Raw genomic sequence first — 12,592 nt, 5'->3', positions numbered from 1 at the left:
TTGTGCATTTGTCACGTATTTCTCGTGTCATGGTTTTCATCTCTTTCATTTCGTTTAGGACCTTCTCTGCATTAATTACTCTAGCCATCAATTCTTCCACTTTTTTTTCAAGATTTTTAGTTTCTTTGCGCTGGGTACGTAACTCCTCCTTTAGCTCTGAGAAATTTGATGGACTGAAGCCTTCTTCTCTCATCTCGTCAAAGTCATTCTCCGTCCAGCTTTGATCCGTTGCTGGCGATGAGCTGCGCTCCTTTGCCGGGGGAGATGCGCTCTTATTTTTTGAATTTCCAGCTTTTCTGCCCTGCTTTTTCCCCATCTTTGTGGTTTTATCTGCCTCTGGTCTTTGATGATGGTGATGTACTGATGGGGTTTTGGTGTAGGTGTCCTTCCTGTTTGATAGTTTTCCTTCTAACAGTCAGGACCCTCAGCTGTAGGTCTGTTGGAGATTGCTTGAGGTCCACTCCAGACCCTGTTTGCCTGGGTATCAGCAGCAGAGGCTGCAGAAGATAGAATATTTCTGAACAGCGAGTGTACCTGTCTGATTCTTGCTTTGGAAGCTTCCTCTCAGGGGTGTACTCCTCCCTGTGAGGTGTGGGGTGTCAGACTGCCCCTAGTGGGGGATGTCTCCCAGTTAGGCTACTCAGGGGTCAGGGACCCGCTTGAGCAGGGAGTCTGTCCCTTCTCAGATCTCAACCTCCGTGTTGGGAGATCCACTGCTCTCTTCAAAGCTGTCAGACAGAGTCGTTTGCGTCTGTGCAGAGGTGTCTGTGTGTCTTAGTTTACTGTGCCCTGTCCCCAGAGGTGGAGTCTACAGAGACAGGCAGGTTTCCTTGAGCTGCTGTGAGCTCCACCCAGTTCGAGCTTCCCAGCAGCTTTGTTTACCTACTTAAGCCTCAGCAATGGCGGGCGCCCCTCCCCCAGCCTGGCTGCTGCCTTGCGGGTAGATCACAGACTGCTGCGCTAGCAAGGAGGGAGGCTCCGTGGGTGTGGGACCCTCCCGGCCAGGTGTGGGATATGATCTCCTGGTGTGCCTGTTTCCTAAAGCTCAGTATTGGGGTGGGAGTTACCCGATTTTCCAGGTGTTGTGTGTCTCAGTTCCCCTGGCTAGGAAAAGGGACTCCCTTCCCCCTTGCGCTTCCCAGGTGAGGCAATGCCTCGCCCTGCTTCAGCTCTCGCTGGTTGGGCTGCAGCAGCTGACCAGCTCCGATCGTCCGGCACTCCCCAGTGAGATGAACCCAGTACCTCAGTTGAAAATGCAGAAATCACCGGTCTTCTGTGTCGCTGGCGCTGGGAGTTGGAGACTGGAGCTGCTCCTATTCGGCCATCTTCCTCTCTCCACTTGTTTCTATTTTATATACAGATTGCTTTTGGGATTCCAAATAGTACTTTAAATTATACTGTTTACTTAGTATATTTTATTTTCATGCGTTTCAAACTTTGGGGAAATGTACTTCTTAGCTTTGTTTTAATCCTTTGGGAATATAGGCAATTACTTTATTCGATAAATTTATTAACAATGATATTAAATTGACCACAGCCATCTTAATAACGTTCAACCTTTTTATTTACTATTTTTTAATCAAGAATTGAATGGTTTGCCACTCATCGTATACATCATTACTATGTTTATTTTATTAATATTTGTTTCATAAGCAACATGGAGGCATGATTTTAACCTCAATTCCATAGTTCTCAAGTAGAAATAAGATTAGAAAAGTAGATTGTGACAGGTTTTGCCAACTATGTTGAGAATTTTGGACCTTTCAAAATAGGTAAGGGAGATCTCCTGAGTGACTATGAGTGGAAAAGCGTCAGCAGGAAGACCAGCTTTGTTAGAGTAGTCCATGAATGACAAGTAAATTCTCAAGTAGGGCAGTGGTTATGTGATTGAAAAAATGGGCAGAAGATAAAGGTTTGTGTGCAGGAAGAATTGATAAGACCTGGTGCTGCTTTTGAGTTTGACAGTCCATGCCCTCATTCCCAGTTGACACGAAAGCATTCGTCCTTTGCATTCTAAGTTCTCCCTTCTTATCCCTTTTCAGCTGCTTTATTATGCACTTTTATGATAATATGTGAAATTCAAAGTATCATTTATCATTTACTTTGTGCCACATTTCGACTTGATTTTTCAAACTACTTATTTTTACAACAAGCATTATCGTGCTTCTGAAAATTCGTCCAGAAATGATGAATCAAGGGAGAAGATGGAAGGGAAGAGACATTTTGAGCAGTTATCGTAATCTAGCCACTGCCTTCGCTGCATTACTGGCGATATCTTCACCATCATCCTATGAGCAGTTTTTACATACATTTTGTGGATGAAAATACTGAGGCCTGCAGAGTTTTAAAACATGGCAAATGTCATGTAGCTGATGGGTTTTGAGAGCCACAATTCAAACATATGTCTTCCTGATGTCAAAACCATCAGTCTTTCTACTGCTTTACATTTCTTCCCTTACCTGTCTTCAGGTGAAGACCTTTAAATGCTTACCTTTAGGAACTCGGAAATGATAGTGATCGTGTGTGAAATTTATAAATATGGCAATAAAAATTGCTTGAATTTTCATTATCACTTTTATTTCCTAGTACAACCAGAATGTGAAGGCTTTTATTATAACTGCTTATGGAAATGAATTTTATAGCAGCCATTAAATGTCACTTATTTGTACTCATTTCTACATTTTCCGAAATTTGAAATTCTCATCTCGTGAATCAATGAATTGAAATAACCACTAAAGGAGCTTTCATATGTAACCAGATAACAGATGGAAACAAAGATGATAAGAGCAGGTTTTGCTTGAGTTGCTACATCTTCAAGAATTAAGAATGGATACAAATCCTGAACTTTTGTTTTGCTTAAAGAGGGAATTCTTCCTTTCCTCGACTGGCCCCAGACCTGATTCACTGTGCTCAGAGTGTGAGTTGAGAGTCTGGTGGGGTCTTACCACCTCAAACCATTCAGTCAGTGGTGATGAACTGGCTGAAACATAAAGCCGAGGCCACTGGTCTTCGCTGTTTGCTTTCATGCAGTTTTGTTAGCACATCCTTTATTTTTAACGTCATGGTTTTCAGAGACTGAGCATTTCCACGTCTGTATCTCTGGCACAAAGACTAGACTTTCCAGTTCACTGTGTGTTTCAGTTTATCAGTTTGAAAACAGATGCAACATTTAGTCATTCAATTTGCAGTGTTAATTGAGTGCCTACTATGTACCAGGCTTTGTTTCTCTAACTGGAGAATTTATCAATGAACAAAATAGACTCGAAGACCAAACTATCACTAGAGTATAACATATAATTTATGTATTATGTTAGAAGGTGGTAAATGCTATAAAAAGTACAGACACTGGTGAGCAGGAGAGCTGGAGAGTCAGCTGGTGGGCTAGAATTTTAGAGAGGTTGGTCACGGTGGGGCTCACTGAGAATGTGACATTTGAGGAAGACTTGAGTAAGAGAAGAGAGTGAGTTATTTGGAAGAAGAACAGACCTGACAGAGCAGCAGCCAATGCAGAGGCCCTGAGGCAAGAGAGTTCTTTATGGGTTTAAGACAGTGAGTCTGAAAGTGTGTTTCCTGGAATAGCAGCACCACATCACATGGGATTAGAAGTGCAAATTCCCAGATGCTGTTCCAAGCCTATAGCACAAGCCTTCCAGGTGATCCTCATGCACTGAAATTTGAAAACCACTGATGTAGGAAATAGCACGTGTGGCTGGAGCAAAGTGAAAAATGGGAGAGAAGTAGGAAATGAGGTCCCAGCAGTAATGAAGGAGGGGGCAGCTTGGTAGACCTTTGACCCTGAGTGGCAAGATTGGCCACTGGAGGGTTTTGAGAGAGGAAGTATGTTTTAATAGCATCATTCTGACTCCTGGGCTGGAAGTAGACCGGCGGGTAAGGCCAGGGGTAGGGAGACCTGTTTAGACCTCCTAATTTAGAGGGGGAGGTGACGATGATAGTTTAAAATTGGGTGGTGATAGTGGAGGGAGTGAGAAATGATTAGATTCTGAATCTCGTTTTCAGGTGGAGATGATAGAACTTGCCAATGAATTTGTTGTTGAATTTGAGGAAAAGAAAATGACCAAGCAGGGTTCAAAAGTTTTGGCCAGAGCATCTGGAAGAATAGTGTTGCCATTTGCCAGGCTGTGGAAGGCTGAGGTGGAGCAGGTTTCAAGGGAGGATCAGACGTTTTGTTTTGCTGATGGTGCTAAGTAGGAGACGTCTCTTAGATGTCCAAATGGAGATGTTGAAAGGAGGTATGATCTGAAGCTGAGATATAAACTTGGGAGTTATCAACATAGCGATAGTGTTTAAAACAAGATGTAATTCGTGGAGTAGTATGGGGATAAGTTTCTCGTAAGCATAAACTAAGTACCAAAAATGAATACTTGGAAGAGCCACTAAAGGAAAGAACTTGCGTAATGGTTAACAGTGACAGTTTGGGCTAGGTCTGGCCTCTCCTTTCCCTCCGTGTTTGTGTGCACACTGAATCATAACAAAGGTAAATTGTGTAATTAATCATGTAATCAGTGAGTAGTCCATGTTTTATATGCTTTCATATGATTCATCACTGCATCACTTTAGATTTCTGGCTCTCTCAATAGGGAGTAGAATCTATAAAACCTACTGTATTAGTCCATTCTCTCACTGCTATGAAGAAATACCTGACTGGGTAAAGAGGTTTTATTGGGTAAAGGAAAGAGGTTTTATTGACTCACAGTTCTGCATGGCGGGGGAGGCCTCAGGAAACTTACAATCATGGTGAAAGGTAAAGGAGAAGCAGGCACCTTCTTCACAGGGTGGCAGGACAGAGTGAGTGCAAGCAGGGGAAGTGCCAGATGCTTATAAAACCATCAGATCTTGTGAGAACTCACACACTGTTACGAGAACAGCGTGGGGGAAACTGCCTCCATGACCCCATTACCTCTATCTGTTCCCACCCTTGATACGTGGGGCTTATGGGGGTTCCAATTCAAGGTGAGATTTGAGTGGGGACACAGAGTCAAACCATATCACCTACTGAGTCATATCCAGAGTACCCAATTGAGAATATACATTTCTGAAGCTGATCTAGAGATTTGAGCTTGGTACCATACATTCAGGTAGCTGCCGTGAGTCCAGTCAAACTGTCAAACATGCTCTCCTGTGATTTTGCTGTTTGTCACCTGCACTTAACCCTAGTTTCCCCATATTTTACTTATAATGAATTGTACATTATAAATGCAGTTAAATGTGGGTAAATTGTCAATAGACTCCATATCCAGGAAGCTCTTCAAATAAACTCTCTTAATACATAAGTTTCATTTTAAATTTGTAAATATCATTTATTTTTTGTTCCTTCCATTTTAGATTCTTTTCTTTAGCGTCACAGATAGAGTCTCTCATATAGCAAGTTGATATCCATGTACAATTTGACTTGGTGCCAGAAGCATATTTCTCTTTTGTCTCCCTGCCTTTGGGCTTCCTCTTCCTGTGGCTTGTGTGGTGTCACACGTATTTCTCCTTCCCCCACCCTTGCCACCAGCTCCATCTTTTCTTTCCTCCTCTTCCTCTATCTCTCCCTTTCCAAGCTGCCAAGAGGAAGAAATGGCCAATAAGGATAATAGTCTTCCAAGGCTTCACTCTCCCAGCTGTCTACAAAGCTCCCTCAGAAAAGATGCAAAACTTTTCTGCTCTTGGAGACAACAGCAGGCCAAGAAGACTTTTCAGTTTAAACGTGCCCGCAGTTGCAGCTCAAGTTGCTTGCCTAAGATTTCGGAGAGTAGTTTTTCACAGACTTGGATACTTTTTCAATTAGCAAGTTTGAAATAACACATTTAAACAATAATGGAACTCTCTTAAGAAAGTAGACAGAAGTAAACCTATATAATCAGATATATATCTTTGTTTTCAAATATATGTCCCCTTCAAAAGAAGATTATATGTATAATGTTAAATATAATCACAGCAATCACTTGAAACTGATTTGACTTTAGAAAATAAATGGGTGATTAGAAGGATGCTGGTAGTATTTTTTGCTGGTTTCATGTTGCTTGGCACCTATTCTTCCTTCCTCTGTTACTTCTCCTCTACATTTTTTTAAAATTTTATTTTTAATTTTATTTTATGTTAGATGGAGTCTCACTCTTTCTTCCAGGCTGGAGTGCAGTGGCATGATCTCGGCTCACTGCAACCTCCGCCTCCTTGGTTCAAGGATTCTCCTGCTTCAGCTTCCCAAGCAGCTGGGACTACAGGCATGAGCCACCACGCCCAGCTAATTTTTTTGTATTTTAGTAGAAACAGGGTTTCACCATGTTGGCCAGGCTGGTCTCAAACTCCTGACTTCAAATGATTCGCCTGCCTCCACCTCCTAAATTGCTGGGACTACAGGTATGCGCCACCACGCCCAGCTATTTTTTTTTTTTTTTTTTTTTTTTTGGTATTTTAGTAGAGACGGGGTTTTATCATGTTGGCCAGGCTGGTCTCAAACTTTCGACTTCAAATGATCTGCCCACCTCTGCCTCCCAAAGTGCTGGGATTACAGGTGTGAGCCACTGTGCCCAGCCTTTCTCCTTTTTTGATGTCCATATTTCCTGCAGTTGATTATGATAAATACAGTAGAGGAACTTGAAAGCAGCCATGTAGGTTAATGTCTTAAGGAATACTCAACAGGACTTGTTAATTGAGGTAGAAAATATATTTGTGCAAACTAATAGGAATTGGAGAAAGAAAGAACTCATCTGATGGAAGATGTAACTGCAAACAAAAGAAGAATGAAGGAACTAGAAGATAACTTGCTTTACCGCCTGACAAGTACCCAGGGGTCCCTGGTAGAAGACGAGAGTCTCATTGTTGTGCTGAGTAACACAAAAAGGACAGCCGAGGAGGTGACACAGAAGCTAGAAATTTCTGCTGAGACAGAAGTTCAAATTAACTCAGCCCGGGAGGAATACAGACCTGGTGAGTTTGGTAATGAAAGACAAATGTCACAGGAAAATGAAATGAGAGAGGAACGAGAATTAGAGAAATGGAAGGATGTGAGGGAGTTATACAAATGATTATGCAAAGTGGAGGTGTTTTGTGGAATTTCTGTTGGGAAATATTCAGTAAAATGGAGGTCAAAAATTTTTATAATGCTATACATTTTCTGAGTACTTGTCATTCATGTTAGTAAATCCTTTAAGATTCTCATGAACTTATTTTGATGTTAGAAAGTAAAGAAGGAGAATTTTTAAAAATCTGATGACTGCAAATTAGAAATCTGAGGAATTAGTGCCCAGTTGTTTGTTGTTTGGTAACACTACGTTGGTGTTTTGTTTATAGTTTTTGTATTAGGAAGGTAGTTCTGTGGTCTCATGGGAGATTTTCATCCTCAGCCACCAATTTGCAAATTGGCCTGTACAAGAAAAGCCTGCTAAATAATTCAGTTGGATTGGCTATCTTTTAGTATTTTATTATTCCTTTTAACAAATAATCGGCCAGACGCGGTGGCTCACGCCTGTAATCCGAGCACTTTGGGAGGCTGAGGTGGGCTGATCACCTGAGGTCAGGAGTTTGAGACAAGCCTGGCCAACATGGCGAGATCATCCTGGATAGCATGGCAAACCCCTTTCCTGTCTCTACTGAAAATACAAAAAAAAAAAAAAAATTAGCCAGGCATGATGGTGGGTGCCTGTAATCCCAGCTACTCAAGGCTACTGCACTTGAACCTGGGAGGCGGAGGTTGCAGTGAGCCGAGATCGCGCCATTGCAGCCTGGGGACAAGAAGCAAACTCCGTATCAAAAATAATACTAATAATAATTAAACTGTCATTTATTGATAGAGAGGCAGAAGCATCATCTTTGCAATGGGTCGTTTTCCAGACTTGAAGCCCAGGTTAGGCATGGCTTCTTGCTGGAACTTAAGGATGAGGTCCCTAATGGCTACCTCGCTTGCTGGGTGTTAAACATACAACCTTTGGAATTTCTTTGGTTGTCTTTTCTACTTGCAGTAAAAATAGAAAAAATATTTTTACGAGGGGTCTAGAGATTCTAAAATGAGAAGTGCCATTTAATAAATACAAATAGCTGACTACTTACAAAATGTTGTAAATAAGAAATAAATATATTAATAAGTGAGTATCACTTTGTATCCCATATCTGGTAGGCAGCCACTGATAAGATATAAAAATAAAAGTTGTTGTTTTCATTTAGAGTTTAAGCTGGTCTCTCTGCATGGGTCATTTATTTTCCTCTTTCGTAGCACATGCAACCTTGCTCTTTGTCTTCCAGTGGCTACACGGGGCAGCATCCTCTACTTCCTCATTACCGAGATGCGCTTGGTTAATGAGATGTATCAGACTTCGCTTCGCCAGTTTCTGGGCTTGTTTGACCTTTCCTTAGCCAGGTACGTCAGTACTCAGGAAGCTAAGCTGAATTCTAGATCTGTGCACCAAAATAATGACATTACATTTATAGCTTCCTTCCCCTTTGTTAGTAAGAGTCTTTTTCTTTTTTTAAATCTCAGATCAGTGTAATTACCAATGTGTTAACAAATCATTCTGGTTCACCATTTTATGCCCAGAGAAAACTCTGCCAACTATTTATCCATTGATTTGATTCCTTTGTCTTCGTGTGTTTCTGTTAAACAAGAAAATTCCCGAGATCTTGTTGTGAGTAATAATGCCCTGCAGGTGGAATTGATTTAGACAACATTCAGGATTCTGTTATGTTATTTCATGTTGAGAGAATGCTTGTTATTTTAGATTTAGGAGGCTTATTCTTGATGTGTAAAAATAAGTATTCTTCCTCCAAAGTTACTTATTTTCCATTAAAGACAATTGTTTTTACAGACACTTGAAAAGGGCAGCGGGATAAGCCCGATATAAATGTTATCTTCACCAGGTCTGTCAAGAGCCCAATTACAAGCAAGAGGATTGCTAATATCATCGAGCACATGACCTACGAGGTTTATAAGTATGCTGCCCGAGGGCTGTACGAGGAGCACAAATTCCTGTTCACCTTGTTGCTTACCCTAAAGATTGACATCCAGAGGAACCGAGTCAAGCATGAAGAGTTTCTCACTCTTATTAAAGGTCAATATAAGAATACAGACTGTAGCACACAAGTGCAGATGGAGGAGTTATTGTGAAAGTCCTTTGCAGTACATTTTTTGGTTATAACAATTTCCTTGCATTATGTAAGATTGCATTTAGATGAGATATTTTATTTGTTCTTTTCTTGAGTGTTAACTATCTATTGAGGACCTACTGTATACCTGGGCATGGAATAGGTATTTGGGGCATGTCAGTGAACAAAAACCGTTGAAAAGCATATATAGATTTAGGGAGGGTACAGAAAAAAATAGTAAAATAATCAATGAATTTTATAGTGAGTGGGAAGATGGTAAGTCCTATGGAAAACAGAGCAAGATGAGAGGGATGGGAAGTTACAGGGCATGTGAGGTGGGAGAAGCTTCAAGCTTTAAGTGGGGTATTCAATGGGATATTTAATGGGGTGGCATTCCTAAGAGATCGGTAGGTGGGCAAAGACCTGAAAGAGCAGGAGGTGCTGGCCATGGGGACATTTAGGGGAAGAGGGTTAAAGCAGAAGGGATGGCATCAGGGTCTCTGGTAGAGTGAGGCTGGTGTGATGAAAATAAAACAAAGTAACTGGGTGATGAGTAAAGTGGATGAGGACACTGTGCAGCTCATCCTGTGGATGATTTATTTTGCATCTACTGAAGCATTGCTCACAGCCAGGTCCCCTGAGCCATTCAAACGAAACAGCCCAGTGGAAGCCTGGAAAACATAAATCCACGATCACATTCTTGAATGTCTTGAAAACAGTATTTGAAGTAACTGTGTGTCTTAATTCTCAATGCTATAAGAAATTACTATAGACTGGGTGGCTAATAAACAACAGACATTTATTTTTCACAGTTCCAGAAGTTGGAAGTCCGAGATCAGGGTGCAGCACAGTGGGTTGTAGTGAGGAGCCTCTTCTGGGTTGTAGACAACTGTCTTCTCATTGCATCTTCACATGCTGGGGGGCAGAGAAGAGGAAGCATGCTCTCTAGTGACTATTATAAGGGCACTAATCCCATTCCTAAGGGCTCCGCCATCATGACCTCATCTAATCATAATTATGTTTCAATGGCCTCACCTCCCAGGACCACCAGAACTGAGATACAGGGTTTCAACCTATGAGTTTTGGGGAGACACAATATTCATCCCATAACACTATGAAAATGATGCCAGGGTCTAAATAGATTCATCTAGTATGCCTTTCTAAACCAATTCTTTAGAAACAAGATATAATTTTAGCTAGCAGGAGATTTTCATGCTTAACATGGAGAGTAGTTTTGTAGGGGAACTTGAAGATGACCCCTAAGGGAACAGAAGGGAAGGAATGCGGATATGCACATGCTGTGCCCTGGTGGGGGTTACAGGTCCATAGTCTTACATATGCAAATGCATTTTCGTATTCATATACATATGCATGTGTGTGTGTATATACATATATCTTATAGTAGCAACAAAGACTCATCTGTTTAGATTTCAACTTAGAAATGGTTAAATTATGGACAATTTCTCTTTAATTGTCTGTAACTATTAAAGATTTACTGTTTAGCTATTATTTGAACTTTATTTTCCAAATTTCCTAAATCAGAATAATTGGCAGATGAGTATCTGGAGAGAAAGATGTGTAGATGTAAGAGTTGCCTTCTTTGGTGAACCCTTAATATGTTACTGATTTCTGGCCTCAGTGACTCTAGTCTCCAGTTTCTAGAGGTTTTCAATGGATTGTTGTTCCTGTCATTCTCAACTCAGGCATGAAATGTATTTCCACACAGAAATAACTTCGAACAGAGTGTCCAGCTCTTGTTGAAATACTGTGAAGCACATCACAGTTTGTCTTGATGATAGCAAACATAAGATTTAGAGTTAGGAAGTTGAGAGTTAAAATATCTGTTGGCTTTGTCACTTTCTTGATGAGTGATCTTGAGAAGGTCATCTACCCTTTTCAAGCTCCAGTTTCCTAATCTGTAATACAAGGATAGTAAAATCTACATAGTAGGATTATTGAGAATTTACACAATTTATGTAAATCCTGATACATAGGATATGCTTAGCAAATGATGGGCATCTTTATATTATCTTCAGCACTTTAGTTATTTTGATTAGTCTGATGCTTGTATGGGTTGGACTGGTTGTCATGGGTCTTTGACTTTCAACAACTGTTTATAACACTGCTTTATGAAACTGTTTCAGAGGAAACTTTAGAGCAGGATTATGTTGCAAATCTGCCCTTCAATTGTTAGGTTGATGAGAGCTACCTGGTGATATAAACACTCTCTGTAAGGACTTTAAAATCATTTAACATAATTTAAAATGTTATTTAGATAGTGTTATGGTGCAAATGTTTGTATCTCACTAATATTCATATGCTGAAAACCTAAACCCCAAGTCATGGCATGAGACGGAAGGATTTTTGGGAGGTGATTAGGTAGTAGGAGTAGAGTCATGATAAGGGATTGATGGTCTTGTAAGAGAGGATCCCCTCTCTTGCAGGCACGGAGCACGGTGGCTCAAGCCTATAATCCCAGCACTTTGGGAGGCCGAGGCAGTCAGATCACTTGAGGTCAGGAGTTCAAGACCAGCCTGGCCAACATGGTGAAACACCGTCTCTACTAAAATAAAAAAAAAAAAAAAATTAGCCAGGAGTGGTAGCTCACACCTGTAGTCCCAGCTGCTCGGGAGGCTGAGGCAGGAGAATCATTTGAATCTGAGAGGCAGAGGTTGCAGTGAGCTGAAATCATGCCACTGCACTCCAACCTGGGTGACAGAGCGAGACTCCCTCTCACGCACAAAAAAAGGGCTCAAGAGAGACCCTAAATCCTCCACCACGTGAGAATTGCAGTGAGAATATGGTTTTCTATGAACCAGAAGTGAGCTCTCACCAGACACCAAATCACTGGTGCCTTGAACTTGGACTTCCCATCCTCCAGAACTGTGATAAATAAATCTCAGTTGTTTATAAGCAGAATGCCTCCTAGAATATGATATTCTATTATAATGGCTGTTGAGCCCACTAGCTGCAACAGATTTCAATTTTTTTTTTTTTTTTTAAGACAGAGTCTTGCTCTGTCACCCAAGCTAGAGTGCAGTGGTGCAATCACAGCTCACTGTAACCTCAAACTCCTGGGCTCAGGTAATCCTCCTGAGTAACTAGGACTACAAGCTCATGCCAGTACATCCAGCTAACTTTTAAATTTTTTGTAGAGATGAGGTGGCATTATGTTGCCCCAGCTGATCTCAAACTTCTGGGTTAAGCTATCCTCTTGCCTTTCCACCCGAAGTCCTGGGATTACAGATGTGGGCCACTGTTCTTGACTTCAACGGTGTTTTGTTGCTGGTCTTTTAGTCATTTCTAAGATGGGAAAGGCTCAGCCTAGATTATTCTCTAAGTCTGCCTTAGCTGTGACAGTTTACGATTGTGTGGCATAGCTTGTATAAAACTTTCATTGTAAGCATGTATCATTTTCACAAAGTATTATGGTAAAAACCCAAACTTACTTTTTTTTTTTTTTTCTCAAAGCAAGAGTTTGAGAAAAGAAGGGAACAGCACAACTCTCAAT

The 12,592-nt window shown here is 41.0% G+C and overlaps 1 protein-coding gene across 1 annotated transcript in view; it reads left to right on the top strand.

The window, feature by feature from the left end:
• DNAH5 (dynein axonemal heavy chain 5) overlaps window positions 1–12,592 on the top strand; it is a 247,805-nt gene that overhangs the window by 193,519 nt on the left and 41,694 nt on the right. Inside the window, exons 66-68 of the mRNA XM_078004351.1 lie at window positions 6,690–6,933; window positions 8,245–8,359; window positions 8,857–9,047. Coding sequence (XP_077860477.1) covers window positions 6,690–6,933; window positions 8,245–8,359; window positions 8,857–9,047 — 550 coding nt within the window. The remainder of the gene's footprint in view (window positions 1–6,689; window positions 6,934–8,244; window positions 8,360–8,856; window positions 9,048–12,592) is intronic.

The sequence above is a fragment of the Macaca mulatta genome, chromosome 6 (genome assembly GCF_049350105.2).
Source record: "Macaca mulatta isolate MMU2019108-1 chromosome 6, T2T-MMU8v2.0, whole genome shotgun sequence".
NCBI lineage: Eukaryota > Metazoa > Chordata > Mammalia > Primates > Cercopithecidae > Macaca > Macaca mulatta.
Note: the sequence above shows the minus strand (reverse complement) of the source record. Positions and strands in the feature narration are given on the sequence as shown.